The sequence below is a fragment of the Oncorhynchus kisutch genome, linkage group LG20, assembly GCF_002021735.2.
Source record: "Oncorhynchus kisutch isolate 150728-3 linkage group LG20, Okis_V2, whole genome shotgun sequence".
Taxonomy (NCBI): domain Eukaryota; kingdom Metazoa; phylum Chordata; class Actinopteri; order Salmoniformes; family Salmonidae; genus Oncorhynchus; species Oncorhynchus kisutch.
Genome location: NC_034193.2, coordinates 43,141,145 through 43,157,171, shown reverse-complemented (window position 1 = coordinate 43,157,171; position 16,027 = coordinate 43,141,145). Strand labels below are relative to the sequence as shown.

At 43.1% G+C, this 16,027-nt stretch overlaps 1 protein-coding gene across 2 annotated transcripts; it reads left to right on the top strand.

The window, feature by feature from the left end:
• Window positions 1–15,756, top strand: LOC109865284 (zinc finger protein Aiolos-like). Of its 2 annotated transcripts, XM_031799644.1 has the most exons (8): window positions 1–251; window positions 978–1,042; window positions 1,216–1,374; window positions 9,812–10,189; window positions 10,616–10,783; window positions 11,532–11,648; window positions 12,518–12,637; window positions 14,355–15,756. In XM_031799644.1, exons 2-8 carry the CDS (start codon window positions 991–993, stop codon window positions 15,020–15,022), a joined length of 1,662 nt encoding a protein of 553 aa, XP_031655504.1. In that variant the 5' UTR covers window positions 1–251; window positions 978–990; the 3' UTR covers window positions 15,023–15,756. The 2 variants fall into 2 exon arrangements, with proteins under 2 accessions (XP_031655504.1, XP_031655503.1); XM_031799643.1 differs by having other exon boundaries at window positions 1–1,042.
• Window positions 15,757–16,027: the final 271 nt, after the last annotated feature.

Sequence of the window (16,027 nt, the reverse complement as noted above, 5' to 3'; positions counted from 1 at the left end):
AACATGTCTTCACTCTAGTCTTCCCATGCCATTACAAAGTATTTCCATCACTTCGTTTAGGCAACAAAAAAATCAGTCGCCTGTTCCTTTAAGACGGTCTCCAAAGTTTAGCGTATGACGTCAACTTTGGCTTATCCATAACCCGAGGCGATCCAGTGGCGGAGAAGGGAATCTGAACGGCGGGAGAGACAGGTGAATTTAAAACTGGACGTGAGCGCTTCAGTATCAGGGGGGAGATACACACATTACAGGTGAGACGTTTTAAAAAGAGATTATGAAAACTGCTGTTGTCTTCCCCGAGTTAAATATATTTTTAACAGGAATGTGAAATGGGAATAGGAAGATAAGCCTACTGTATAGAAAAAAAACGGAATAGTTCACATTAAAATAGGTGCATTTAGCTATAATTCAAAAAGTCGTGTGATAATGAGAGTTTTATATTGTTTTAAGCATGAAAAAACCTATGTGTACTGTAAGAAATAGGGCTTAACTTTGTCAAATCAATGAACTACCTCAATGGCAGGGTGTCTTTTCTGTTGAAAAATAAAATAATATGCTGGAGAATTGTATGGCTACATTGCTGTAGAAGTGTAGAATTGTCTCTTTCACAGTTTTCTATTTGCATCATCTTGGCAGGAAATGCATGTTCAGTGATCGTCATATTTTTTTCTTCTTCATTTGAATGAACTGCTAGGGTTGAGCAATGGACCATGCACGAACAATTTACAACACATTTCTTTAGTCGTTTTCATGGTTATTTTCATGAACATTTTTTAAATATATATACATATTGCATTGCGTATGCCCTACTTAGTGGCTTATTGCATGAAAAGTCACTAATTCCATGGAAATATGCCAAATGAAATCAATATTATTTAGCATATAATAACCGATTTAGTGCTTTCTGAGGTTCATGTTAACTTTTGCAGTAATGGGTTATTTGGCACACTGCCTCTTTTGTGTTTTTATTTCCACAGAGAATCATTGAAGATGAACACAGAGGAAAAACAAGAGCTCAAGTCATCACAAGATGAAACGATGGGTATGCTTTTTTCAACGTAGAACTTTCACCCTAACTTATATTTCATACCATAGGCTAATCATCTTTACTGTTGCAAAAAGGATGTGGTCATGAATTGACTTACAAAAAAATGATGCCCCCCAAAAAACGTATACAGTTTGAGATGTATGTTAGGCTCTATGGTCTCTTCACAGACGTTAGCAGCGCCGTGACAGATGAGAGGCCACGGGCAGAGGAGGAGGAGAGAGGAGAAGGGGCAGGGGAGAGACAGGGAGAGGAAGAGGAGGCCCCAGGGAAGACCTCGGAGAGTGGAATGGAGTGCTCAGAACCCACAGGAAACGAGGGAATGACAGGTACAAAACATGTGTTGATGAGAACATTGCCCCAAAACCATGCTGTATTGACTCGTTTACCCACTTGCGTTCAATACTCAACCGACCTATGGGATGAAATGCAACAAGTCATTGGGCTTAACAGAGGCTGTGAACAAAGGGGGTCAGACGCCCAAGACCACCAGTGTTAACCAGACATTGACTCCATTTTACAACCCGAGTTAGAGGAGTTGCTGTTAACACTTTATTTTACGGGTCTGTAGTAAAAAAAAACTATGTATAAGGCATTTATTAATCATTACTTAGACATGTATAAACCATTTATGAATCATTACTAATCATAAGTATACATGCGTTTTATTTGCAGTCCCTAATCTAAAGTGAGCACAATTGATACTTTATGTGTACTTTATACATGTTTTGAGTGAGCAGTGTAATACCTCACAAAAAGACGGGCATGCCATTGGCAGACATTCCTGCAGTACCTGGCAAAAGAATAGGCACACAACACAGGATGTTTAAGGAAATATATATATACATGTGTGAATAACTAACTTACTAACATTTACAGATGTGGGAGTAATAATAAATAAAATGGTGTATAAAACTGTTTTTAAATGCCTTATAAATGGTTTATTATGGACCCTTAAATAAAGTGTTACCGGTGTGGTGTAAGTCTGCTGGAGCTACTATTGGAGGCCATGCGCTTCCTTATTTTAGTATTTTGTCACAACTACACAGTCGGGGTGTAACCCTGTAGCTCAGAATTTCTACTGAAGCGCGCCCTGCGGTTCACTGCGCTCAGGCCCTGGACTCTATATAGGGCCTCTCTCTGTGCAAAGTTTCCATCGTACCTCTGAGCGCTTTGCATGACAAGGAAGAGCATCAGCCACCGCTGAGACCACAATGTGGTTTCTGGATGGAATATAACTTGAGTCTCGACAGGGGTTGGTTGACTCTCAGCAGGGACAGGCATTGCAGGCCAGAGCCCAGGACTTGACGTGTACACAGGTGCAGTTGTAGAATATATAGACTGTAGGACTTAGGGGATATACCTATACACTGCAGAGCTTGGGATTTACTTGTATGGTATGAGGTGCACACTTGCAGGGTTTGGGTCTTAAACTTGCAATGCTTGGGGTGTAGGCCTACTCTTGCAGGGCTTATTGGTGTGGGGCTTGGCGATATGGCCCAAATATCATTTCGCTATATTTTTCTTATTTTTGATGGTATGGCGACATTTGACAGAATTGTATGTTTCTGAACAATAAATGTTCCAAATATGGTTTAGAAGTAGGACATGACCCTAGAATGGCAACAAATTCTGTTTTTTATTCGTGATCAAACTAGGATAATACTGACAGTGAAGTAGTCCATTTTAAGTTATTTAGCACTGTATGAAAAACATCTTTAAATATGGTATTTGAAAAATCCATACCGGTATGTAGGTATTCACAATATATCTCCCAGCCCTATATTGGTGTACATTTGCTGGGTTTGAGTTATGTACTTTTAAGGACTTGGGTTGCACACTTGCGTGGTTTGGGGTATACACTTCTAACTTGAAAAGGCAATGCTACACTTATGGGGAGGGCAATGCTCTCAATCTGTATGATCAGAAGAAGATGAAGCATGGCTGTTGTTTTCTTTTCTTCGACGTTGACTGAGAGGTTTCTCTTTGCCGCTTTGTCCCTGCCCTGGTTCTGGTTTCTGAGCATAGAAAGGAAATGCCTTGCTGTTATCTACGAAAAACATCTCCTAAATCTTTCTCTGGCAGTCTGCCTTGTCCTAAATTCGCCTAACCAAACTAGGAGACGGGCTGGTGTCAATATTATAAAATATTCTAAGCGTAAATACAAATGTAGAAGTGGAGATGTGGTGTTTATCACAAAACCTTGTAGAAGTTTCTGTCTGATGATTGGTCCCATGGAGCTCTGCTAACCCAGCTAGCATATTTGGTGCTTTGGAAGTTGTGGGAATGTACAGTACCAGTCAAAAGTTTGGACACACCTTCTCATTCAAGGGTTTTTCTTTATTTGACTATTTCCTACATTGTAGAATAATAGTGAAGACATCAAAACTATGAAATAACACATATGGAATCATGTAGTAACCTAAAAAGTGTTAAACAAATTCTTCAAAGTAGCCACCCTTTGCCTTGATGACAGCGTTTGCACAGTCTTGGCATTCTCTCAACCAGCTTCATGAGGTAGTCACCTGGTATGCATTTCAATTAACAGCTGTGCCTTGTTAAAAGTTCATTTGTGGAATTTCTTTCCTTCTTAATACGTTTGAGCACATCCGTTGTGTTGTGACAAGGTAGGGGTGGTAAAAGACCAAGTCCATATTATGGCAAGAACAGCTCAAATAAGCAAACAGTCCATCATTAATTTAAGACACAAAGGTCAGTCAATGCGCAACATTTCAAGAACTTTGAAAGTTTCTTCAAGTGCAGTCGCAAAAACCATCAAGTGCTATGATGAAACTGTCCCTCATGAGGACCACCACAGGAAAGGAAGACCCAGAGTTACCTCTGCTGCAGAGGATAAGTTCATTGGAGTTAACTGTCCCTCATGAGGACCGCCACAGGAAAGGAACAACCCAGAGTTACCTCTGCTGCAGAGGATACGTTCATTAGAGTTAACAGCAGCCCAAAAATGATTTTCACAAAGTTCATGTAACAGACACATCTCAACATCAACTGTTCAGAAGAGACTGTGTGATTCAGGCCTTAATGGTCGAATTGCTGCACAAAGAAACCACTACTAAAGGATACCAATAAGAAGAAGAGACTTGCTTGGGCCAAGAAACAAGATCAATGGACATCAGACCGGTGGGAGTCTGTCCTTTGGTCCAAATTTGAGATTTTTGGTTCCAACCGCTGTGCCTTTGTGAGACGCAGAGTATATGAATGGATGATGTGTGGTTCCCACCGTGAAGCATGGAGGAGGTGGTGTGATGGTGACACTGTCAGTGATTTATTTATAATTTAAGGCACGCTTAACCAACATGGCTACCACAGCATTTTGCAGCAATACGCCATCCCATCTTGTTTGCGCTTAGTGGGACTATCATTTGTTTTTCAACAGGACAATGACCCAAAACACACCTCCAGGCTGTGCAAGGGATATTTGTCCAAGAAGGAGAATGATGGAGTGCTGCATCAGATAACCTGGCCTCCACAATCACCCGGCCTCAACCCATTTGAGATGGTTTGGGATGAGTTGGACCGCAGAGTGAAGGAAAAGCAGCCAACAAGTGCTCAGCATATGTGGGAACTCGTTCAAGACTATTGGATAAGCATTCCAGGTGAAGCTGGTTTGGAGAATGCCAAGAGTGTGCAAAGTTGTCATGGCTAATTTGAAGAATAAAAAATATATTTTGATTTGTTTAAAACTTTTTTGGTTACTACATGATTCTAAATGTGTTATTTCATAGTTTTGATGTCTTCACTATTATTCTACAACGTAGAAAATGGTTTAAAAAAAAGAAAAACCCTTGAATGAGTAGATGTATCCACATTTTTGACTGGTACTGTATATTTTCAGTTTCACATTGGTTGTGGGAACGAAGCCATATGTTTCCTGACTGGTAAAAATGAACGTTTTTTAAACGTTATGAGAATTTTATTTTTAAGTTGCAGGGAGGTTATGAGAATGTTTTACTCTGGTTCCTTGAAAGTTTTCCTGGGAGGTTTTATTAAAGCTCTGAGAATGAAAATTATAGGTTATTTGGAGGTTTTTTAATAACTTCCTTAAACCTTTCACCTGAATGTTTCAATAACACTTAATAACACTGCTATCTTATTGTGGGTTAACTTTTTTGAAATCCAAGCACAGATAAGACACATGAAAATCAATTTCCTTATGAATCAGTACTTATGCAAACATCTTTATTTTTTATTGTGACACACCATCAGTGAAGATTTGAACCAATAATCTTCTCTTCTCTAACCATGGAATTAGTCCACTGCGCCACCAGGATGGAGCTAGCATACCATGCAAGCACTCATTAAGATCAGGTGTGGCCAATTAGTGGGCACGGCCAACACCATTAACAAGGTAGAGTTTAGGGAGAGTTTTGTTGATGCTGAGGGCAGAATGTAAATGTACATCTCTGAACGTTACGAAAGTGTTATGTTTTTTATGGAAAGTTTTCGGAATGTATGTTTTTAAATTACATTCTTAGAAAATTACAACATTTTGGTTCTCGGAACAATTTGAGAACATGTCTTTTAAATAGAAACATGAGGAAACTTGTAGGAAACGTAATTGCTGACGTACTGAAATTCCCACAGAAGAACATTGTTTCTTAATGTTCTTGGAACAATTTGAGAACATTACTTTAAATGGAACCACGAGGAAATCTGTAGGAAACGTTATATTGAAGTAATGAAATTCCTGAAGAATAAAGTTGTTTCTTAAGTTTCTTAACATTCTCTCAACAATTTGAGAACATTCCCAATGTCAAACCATTTGGAGAACGTTCCTAGAACATTACTAACAGTGAAATAAAATGTAACCATGTTTGAACATTTAGGAAACATTCTGTTAAGGTAATGAAACACCAAGAAAATATACAGTGCCTTGCGAAAGTATTCAGCCCCCTTGAACATTGCGACCTTTTGCCACATTTCAGGCTTCAAACATAAAGATATAAAACTGTATTTTTTTGTGAAGAATCAACAACAAGTGGGACACAATCATGAAGTGGAACGACATTTATTGGATATTTCAAACTTTTTTAACAAATCAAAAACTGAAAAATTGGGCGTGCAAAATTATTCAGCCCCTTTACTTTCAGTGCAGCAAACTCTCTCCAGAAGTTCAGTGAGGATCTCTGAATGATCCAATGTTGACCTAAATGACTAATGATGATAAATACAATCCACCTGTGTGTAATCAAGTCTCCGTATAAATGCACCTGCACTGTGATAGTCTCAGAGGTCCGTTAAAAGCGCAGAGAGCATCATGAAGAACAAGGAACACACCAGGCAGGTCCGAGATACTGTTGTGATGAAGTTTAAAGCCGGATTTGGATACAAAAAGATTTCCCAAGCTTTAAACATCCCAAGGAGCACTGTGCAAGCGATAATATTGAAATGGAAGGAGTATCAGACCACTGCAAATCTACCAAGACCTGGCCGTCCCTCTAAACTTTCAGCTCATACAAGGAGAAGACTGATCAGAGATGCAGCCAAGAGGCCCATGATCACTCTGGATGAACTGCAGAGATCTACAGCTGAGGTGGGAGACTCTGTCCATAGGACAACAATCAGTTGTATATTGCACAAATCTGGCCTTTATGGAAGAGTGGCAAGAAGAAAGCCATTTCTTAAAGATATCCATAAAAAGTGTTGTTTAAAGTTTGCCACAAGCCACCTGGGAGACACACCAAACATGTGGAAGAAGGTGCTCTGGTCAGATGAAACCAAAATTGAACTTTTTGGCAACAATGCAAAACGTTATGTTTGGCATAAAAGCAACACAGCTCATCACCCTGAACACACCATCCCCACTGTCAAACATGGTGGTGGCAGCATCATGGTTTGGGCCTGCTTTTCTTCAGCAGGGACAGGGAAGATGGTTAAAATTGATGGGAAGATGGATGGAGCCAAATACTTTTTATTTTTTATTTTTTTATTTTACCTTTATTTAACCAGGTAGGCAAGTTGAGAACAAGTTCTCATTTACAATTGCGACCTGGCCAAGATAAAGCAAAGCAGTTCGACAGATAAAACGACACAGAGTTACACATGGAGTAAAAACAAACATACAGTCAATAATGCAGTATAAACAAGTCTATATACAATGTGAGCAAATGAGGTGAGAAGGGAGGTAAAGGCAAAAAAGGCCATGATGGCAAAGTAAATACAATATAGCAAGTAAAATACTGGAATGGTAGTTTTGCAATGGAAGAATGTGCAAAGTAGAAATAAAAATAATGGGGTGCAAAGGAGCAAAATAAATAAATAAATAAAAATTAAATACAGTTGGGAAAGAGGTAGTTGTTTGGGCTAAATTATAGGTGGGCTATGTACAGGTGCAGTAATCTGTGAGCTGCTCTGACAGTTGGTGCTTAAAGCTAGTGAGGGAGATAAGTGTTTCCAGTTTCAGAGATTTTTGTAGTTCGTTCCAGTCATTGGCAGCAGAGAACTGGAAGGAGAGGCGGCCAAAGAAAGAATTGGTTTTGGGGGTGACTAGAGAGATATACCTGCTGGAGCGTGTGCTACAGGTGGGAGATGCTATGGTGACCAGCGAGCTGAGATAAGGGGGGACTTTACCTAGCAGGGTCTTGTAGATGACATGGAGCCAGTGGGTTTGGCGACGAGTATGAAGCGAGGGCCAGCCAACGAGAGCGTACAGGTCGCAATGGTGGGTAGTATATGGGGCTTTGGTGATAAAACGGATTGCACTGTGATAGACTGCATCCAATTTGTTGAGTAGGGTATTGGAGGCTATTTTGTAAATGACATCGCCAAAGTCGAGGATTGGTAGGATGGTCAGTTTTACAAGGGTATGTTTGGCAGCATGAGTGAAGGATGCTTTGTTGCGAAATAGGAAGCCAATTCTAGATTTAACTTTGGATTGGAGATGTTTGATATGGGTCTGGAAGGAGAGTTTACAGTCTAACCAGACACCTAAGTATTTGTAGTTGTCCACGTATTCTAAGTCAGAGCCGTCCAGAGTAGTGATGTTGGACAGGCGGGTAGGTGCAGGTAGCGATCGGTTGAAGAGCATGCATTTAGTTTTACTTGTATTTAAGAGCAATTGGAGGCCACGGAAGGAGAGTTGTATGGCATTGAAGCTTGCCTGGAGGGTTGTTAACACAGTGTCCAAAGAAGGGCCGGAGGTATACAGAATGGTGTCGTCTGCGTAGAGGTGGATCAGGGACTCACCAGCAGCAAGAGCGACCTCATTGATGTATACAGAGAAGAGAGTCGGTCCAAGAATTGAACCCTGTGGCACCCCCATAGAGAGTACATAGAAATACAGGACCATTCTGGAAGAAAACCTGATGGAGTCTGCAAAAGACCTGAGACTGGGACGGAGATATGTCTTCCAACAAGACAATGATCCAAAACATAAAGCAAAATCTACAATGGAATGGTTCAAAAATAAACATATCCAGGTGTTAGAATGGCCAAGTCAAAGTCCAGACCTGAATCCAATCGAGAATCTGTGGAAAGAACTGAAAACTGCTGTTCACAAATGCTCTCCATCCAACCTCACTGAGCTCGAGCTGTTTTGGAAGGAGGAATGGGAAAAAATGTCGGTCTCTCGATGTGCAAAACTGATAGAGACATACCCCAGGCGACTTACAGCTGTAATCGCAGCAAAAGGTGGCGCTACAAAGTATTAACCTAAGGGGGCTGAATAATTTTGCACGCCCAATTTTTCAGTTTTTGATTTGTTAAAAAAGTTTGAAATATCCAATAAATGTCGTTCCACTTCATGATTGTGTCCCACTTGTTGTTGATTCTTCACACAAAAATACAGTTTTATATCTTTATGTTTGAAGCCTGAAATGTGGCAAAAGGTCGCAAAGTTCAAGGGGGCCGAATACTTTCGCAAGGCACTGTATATATATTTTTTTGTCAAGTTCCTTAAATGTGCTGAGAATATTCCAAAGCCTAGCAAATATCCTGCACCATTCCCGGAAAGTTGTGGGAAGGTTGTATGCAAAATAATCATAGGACAACCACGCTCTCACCAAGCTCTCTGAATCATCGGGTTCTCAGAATGCTGTGTTAGCTGGGAAGCTATTTATGTCCATATTTGCAGAAAACTGCATGTAGAATCATTAGATAGGTTTTACAACATAGACCGGCATTTTTCTCTTCGCACACTGGCTGTGGACAAAATACTAACTTTTGGGGCTTAAAGTGGCAATCGGCAGTAGAAACTATAGCAAATCCCTCTCCCCACCGCTGGTTCGGTAAAAAGCTGAGGGATTGGACTGGAGAAATGTAATCACTCTCAAATTCATAGGCAGAGCTATGGATGCAAGGATTGACCATCCATGATATCAAAATTATAGTTTTAACCATGTTTTGAGGCTATATAGGGTTTGTTTACATGTTCTTTGTTTACAAACATTGGAGTAAAACAAGCATATATTTTGGGTTCTGATGGGCTATGACAGTTTAATTAAGATCATGAGGCATTTATAAGTTATATTCTTCAAGAATCTATGGGTACATATAATTCATTTATAAGTCCAAAAATGGAAGGAGCAACTGCTGATTGCCCCTTTAAAGTCAGTCAGTCTGTTTATGAAACCGGTCAGCTGAAATAAGACTAGTCGAAAAGCAAAAAATATTGATTTATTTAATGTTGTTTTACCACCATAGACCAGCCATAACTAGTTTCATGCAATTTGCTCTAGGTGCTCATGAAGTCAAATAACCAAGGAGGGAAATATATTTAACCCTCTCTTTCTCTCCCCTCCTTCCTAGATGGGGTTCCTGTGAAAACTGAGAATGAAGAGTATGACGACAATGACGATCAGTACCCCAAGAGTGAAGAAGAAGGTGAACGAGACAATTACCTTTATGAAGAAGAGGAAGAGGAGGAGAAGGAAAGGGATGAGGAAGACGAAGGAGAAGGGGAGGGGGAAGGGGAGGAAGAGGGAGAAACCCTTAACGAACCACAGGACCTGTCTCTGGCAGATTATGTAAAGTATGAGAGCACAGGCCCGCAGGACGCCCACACCGACTCCTCGCCGTACGCAGCAGAACCCCGCAGCCAGGCAGCAGGCAAGCTCAACTGTGACATCTGTGGCCTGTCCTGCGTCAGCATCAATGTGCTGCTCGTGCACAAGCGAAGCCACACCGGTGAGCAGAGTAACACAGCCAAACCAACCCTGACCTTAAATAATGGTTATTTTTTTTAAATAAACTCAGTAGATCAAGGTGTTTGATTAAAATATTTGTGTTTCAATATGTACAGTGACTCGTGCGTCACACTCTGAATGGGCACATTTGACTTTACATGCACTCTGCATTACTTGCCCTAGCACTGATAAAATGCCATTTCAACATCTGCTATAACACAGCAAGTACACTTCACTCAACCGTCTGCTTTATAACAAACCAAGTGTTAACTCCTATTCAGTCACAGTACTGCAGAGTAATACATACGAGTTCACGTACCACAGTAGCTCAACTATGCGCTACATAACTACTGTATCAGTAAGTCTTGGCGGTGTTGACCCGAGTTTCTCCATGACGTGGGATCCCTCTGTTTTTCCCTACACCCAGGTGAACGTCCGTTCCACTGCAGCCAGTGTGGCGCCTCCTTCACCCAGAAGGGAAACCTGCTTCGCCACATCAAACTGCACTCCGGGGAGAAGCCCTTCAAGTGCCCGATGTGCAGCTACGCCTGCCGCAGGCGAGACGCCCTCAGCGGACACCTGCGCACTCACTCAAGTACCTATCCACCATCTGTGTGCCACCTGCGTTTACATATGTATAACCACACATGCATCTCATAATAACACAAACTCAGGTATTTTCCATCTGTTCGCACTTACTTACACACGTGCACAAAATATAAGTAAGTACCTATAACCTGTCTGCACACAGTTATTTAGACATGCGTTGATATCACGTTGGGGCTGTCAGTGACGTTCATTTAAAGGAGGTTCTTGAGGCCTCCCGAGTGGCGCATACCCGGGTTCATTTCCCGGGCTGTGCCACAACTGGGCCGTGTCCGAGAGTCCCATAGGACTGCGCACAATTGGCACAGCGTCGTCCGGGTTAGGGGATGGTTTGACCGGTGGGGCTTTACTTGGCTCATTGCGCTCTAGCGACTTACTGTGACGGGCCGAGTGCCTGCAGGTTGACCCCGGTCATCAGGTGAACAGTGTTTCCTCCGACGCATTGGTGCGGCTGGCTTCCGGGTTAAGCTGGCGGGTGTTCAGGAGCGCGGTTTGGCGGGTCATGTTTCGGAGGACGCGTGCCTCGACCTTCGCCTCCCGAGCCCGTTGGGGAGTTGCAGCGATGAGACCAGATCGAAATTGGTGAGAAAAAGGGAGTAAAATACAACCTCAAAAATAAAGGGAGGTTCTTGCAGAGATCGCAGTTGCCCCATTATTTAACAACAGCCTCAGTAAGCAAAGTGTATGATGGTTTGAAGTGGGAGTTTGTAGTTTTAACTGAAACTCTTTTCTCACAGTAGAGAAGCCCTACAAGTGCAACCACTGCGGTCGCAGTTACAAGCAGCGCAGCTCCCTTGAAGAGCACAGAGAGAGGTGCCATGTGTATATCCAGAACAAAGGCAACGCTGAGAGAGGTGAGAGGCCCTGGAACACTCCTCCCTACCCTCTGTTACACACACACACTTCAGACACACACATACACACTTACACAAATGCACTTTAGACATACACACATACACACTTTTCTCATGCAATCACACACACACACATACACACATACAACATTCGCAGGCACTCACACGCAGATCTGTGCACATTCTGTTGTCTACTCACACATTTGTGCACACACGCATACACACATACACATTTGCTGGCTGCAGAGTTGTGTAGCTTCATTCCATTTAGTTCACGGTCGTAAGTTGCCCCACCATTACAGCTAAATAGGTTGTGGCTGTTGTGGTGGGAGACGTTGTGTTGTAAGGACACCAGAGGGGAAGTCAGTCAGAAGAGATGTAGGACAAACGTCTCGGTGTCCTGTTCTGACTGCACACACTCCCCCCCCCCCCCCCCCCCCCCAGAAGTCTGTTTGCCAGCCATGATGGACAGTCAGGACGGTTGCGACACAAAAAAATACCTAGTTGTTTTGTGGTCGGTTGAATGTCGTAAGTACGGCAGATAGATAGCGTGTGGTGAGGAAGCACATCCTCGACCTTGCGGTCTTCCTCCTGCAGGCCTCACTAGTCGATGAGGCAAAACACCAGGAAGTGAGGTCACGGGCTTTGTTATCTTGGCTGCGCTCAATGTTTTATTGGTTCCTCTGAGGGCGAGTTTCATTTTAAAGTCATTTTGTTTGTTAGTTCTGTAAAAGAAAAAGATCATTTCACAACCTCAAATGCTCGAGGCAGTAGACAGTTGCAGCACAGCGGACAGAAAGCACACACTCTGTCCTTACTGTACCTCTGTACTGCTAAGAGACTTCTCTCTCTCTCTGTGTATCTCTCAGCCGGTGAGGACACCCACGTGTCCAGGACTACTCACATGGGCACGGAGCGCGCTCTGCTACTGGACAGATTGGCGAGCAACGTGGCCAAACGCAAGAGCTCTATGCCACAGAAGTTCACTGGTAAGACCAGTCTGACTCATTCCTCAACTGTCTTGCAGGCTGTCACCTTGGTAGGGTTAACTAGGCATGGGTGAGTGTGTAGGCGGTGAAAACTGCAGATGTTTTTTTGCTGTAGATGTAGTCATTCAAACATAATGAGGAATTGCAATTTTTGATTTGATGATTCCTTTGTGACTGGACTGCTGGTTGCTTATTCTTTTGAGAAATTGCTAATTTGGCAATTCAATAGCAAGTGGATTAATTGTATGTCTGTGTAATGGGTCTTTGATTACTGGCTTCATTGCTGCACCTGTCAGGTTTTTACTATAATCTGACCCCTTGCTACTTGCTACTTGCTGCTGCTGCTGCTGCTGCTGCTGCTGCTGCTGTTATCGTATTCGTGTTTACTGTCAGTTGCACTTAATTAAAATAAATGTACGTTTTAATGATATATCTATATTTTTTAAAGTGTGTCATATTGTTGTCTGTCTAAGCTACATGTCTGTCTGTCTGTCTTTTTCGCTCTCTGTCTATCTGTCTATCTGTCTATCTGCTCTGCTTGCCCAAGCAGGAATTCTGGGCAGAACGCCAGCCTCATCTGCTGCACCGCGCCATAGGGTGGTAGACCACTGCCCTAATTTCCCTGCCTCATGTATATGTTAGGTGGGTATGGTTAACCACGCATAGGAATAGAATGCCAATAACATGAAGCAATCGTGAGAGATGTGCCTTTTGCACACTGGAACACTCTCACACACAAACGGACAAGTATAAACATCCAAGTCGAAAGTGCTTCATTGAAACTTCTGCACTACCACTACTACTACTACTGCTGAGTGTTTGAAAACCATCCGTTTCAGTAAATGAGTGATTTGTCATCACGTTGACTTCCCAAACCCTAAGGCGTTGTACCCATTTCCAATACTCAGGTCACATTTTCTTGTCAAGCGCCTCCGCTTATCATGGAGTGTTTCGTTTCAGAATTCGAGGCGCTGCAAAGAAACAGCAAAGCGTCTGGACTAAAGAGATCCTCCTGTCACTCATCACCCTGACAAATGAACTGAAATCTTGCAATATAACGACCACAGGAGGAAAAGAGAGGTGGTGTGTTCGACCACAGGGTTGAAAAACAGACGAGAGCGCGAAACGTGAGCAGATGCCTCCGTCTCCTCTTGTGGTGGAACAGCAGCTGCAGCCGTGGAGACTGAGAGGCCTCTTCGTCTCCTCCTCGTCTCTGTGGCTGAGTCCTAAATGGCACCCTATTCCCTGTAGTTCACCAAATGGCACCCTATTCCATTGTGCATCGTATAGAACAGGGTGACGTTTGGGACACAGATCTCTTGTTCTGTCACGCCCTCTTAGTGTTCGTTCTGTGGTAGGAAGCTCGTTTATCTACAGGGTCAGCGGCTGCCTGCTAGTTCTCCATTACACGAGCTATCAAGATTTCAATTGTACAAAATGTGCTTTTTATCTTCAAGTGTGACCAAGCTTGCTCCTTTGCTGCTGATGCTCCTTATGGTTAGTGGAGGTGGCTATCTTGTGGCTCCCTCTCCACTGCACGTCTCTGGCTTTTTTCTGAGAGCGAAATGGTTACTGCAGAGCCATTTATATAGAGATATATTTTTGTGGTAGACAGAGATATACAGTTTATGTATTTTTGGCTCTGGGTTAGTGGCCCTACCTGCACAGTGCTGAGTGAGTGAATGCTGAGGTGTCTCTCCCTGTGTGGGTGATCTAGGGGACAACGGCGTGTGTCTGGACCTGAGCTTCAACAGGGAGCTGATCCACCGCTCTGACGTCATGGACCCTCCGCTCACCTCCCCAGGATCCGAGAACCACCACAGCCACCAGCCCCTCTACACAGGCCAGGACCGTGACTCTGCTTCCCCCCACAGGGCCTACCCCATCCCCCTGAGCCGCGCTGACATGAGCCCCCTGGCCCTCACCAATGGTCACAAGCTGGAGCAGCAGCAGAGCACTGGTCTCGCCTACCTGCCCCGGCCCAGCCAGGGCCACCCTAGCATGGACACACTCCACGCCGATCGGGCCCAGCTCTCCCAGCCTCTCATCTACAGCCTGGGGCACCTGCTGGGGCCCAGTCCTCACAACAGCCTCCCACGCCCCCATAGCCAGGCTCACGCGCTCCCCATGCCCCCCATCGAGGCTCTGAGGGTGGTAAGGAGCGAGGGGGAGGTAGGGGTTGGGGTAGGTACAGGAGCGGGGGCGGTGTACCCCTGCGGTCACTGCAGGGTGTGGTTTCTGGACTACGTCATGTTCACCATCCACATGGGCTGCCATGGCTTCCGTGACCCACTGGAGTGCAATGTATGTGGCCACCGCAGCCGGGACCGTTATGAGTTCTCCTCACACATTGCGCGCGGCGAGCACCGCCTGGAGTTGAAGTAGTATAGACACATTTGCACGTGAACACACACATACACCCATACATGTAGTCAGACTCCTAAACGGAATAATGCATACATACACATTTATACACTTACACACATGAATTGTGTACAAACATTACATACACACAAAAATGATCTCAGGGACTTTCCTTTTTGTTTTTAATTAGCACCAGTGTTACCACACACACACACACACACACACACACACACACAAGGAAATGTAGCATTTCAGTAAAGTAGCATTTAAAATGTTTTATAGAGGATAATCATGCTTGACTCAAGTGCCAACATTTATTTATGACAAATAACAGTGTCAAAAGTAAAAGAAATCAGGATTATCTGAAAGATAACTATTGATCAAATGATTATCTATGTTTTATGTTTTATATGGGACTACATTTTATTCTACTTCACTAAGCCGCGGAATAACTTTTCTACAGAAATATATGTGTTCCTTCATTTTATTTTTGGTGACTATTCAACAGAATTGTCAATATAAAGGGGGTAATTGGCAGTCAATATTTGGCATTACCTTTGCCGTGCCTGCTGCTTTTAGGTTGGGATATACTACAGTGTGTCCAAATATCCTCTGTATGTACAGCAGTAGCAGTAGGACATAGTACTGAGTACATTTTACGTTCACTGTAAGCTGACTGACAGACTCTGCTGTACATTTTGTTTTCCTTGTAAACTACTGAGGTTCAAAAATAAAAACAAGTTCATTCAAGCTAATCTGGTCATTGTGTGGACTGTGTACCTTGTGAAAGAAACAGCAAGAGCCCCCACAGCGAAAGACCGTCTTCTTAATACAGACTATGTGCTAATACATTTAAAAAATAAACGATCCTTATGAGCTCAAAGTTCATGTGTCTCGTTTTAGGCTGTAGTTTGAGAAGTTCACAGCTTCAAAGAAAGACAGCACTTCACAGTACACTCCCCTCTTCACAACTCCTCAACGTCAAACTGTCGCTATGAAGACTTGCTGTGAGAGACTGCTCTGTAG

Bases quoted from the DNA above. Each gene is read 5' to 3' on its own strand.
- LOC109865284 (XM_031799644.1), top strand. From the start codon at position 991: ATGAACACAGAGGAAAAACAAGAGCTCAAGTCATCACAAGATGAAACG. The intron at 1,375-9,811 runs GTACAAAACATG...CCTCCTTCCTAG, and splicing joins AGGAAACGAGGGAATGACAG to ATGGGGTTCCTGTGAAAACT. The intron at 11,649-12,517 runs GTGAGAGGCCCT...TGTATCTCTCAG, and splicing joins CAAAGGCAACGCTGAGAGAG to CCGGTGAGGACACCCACGTG.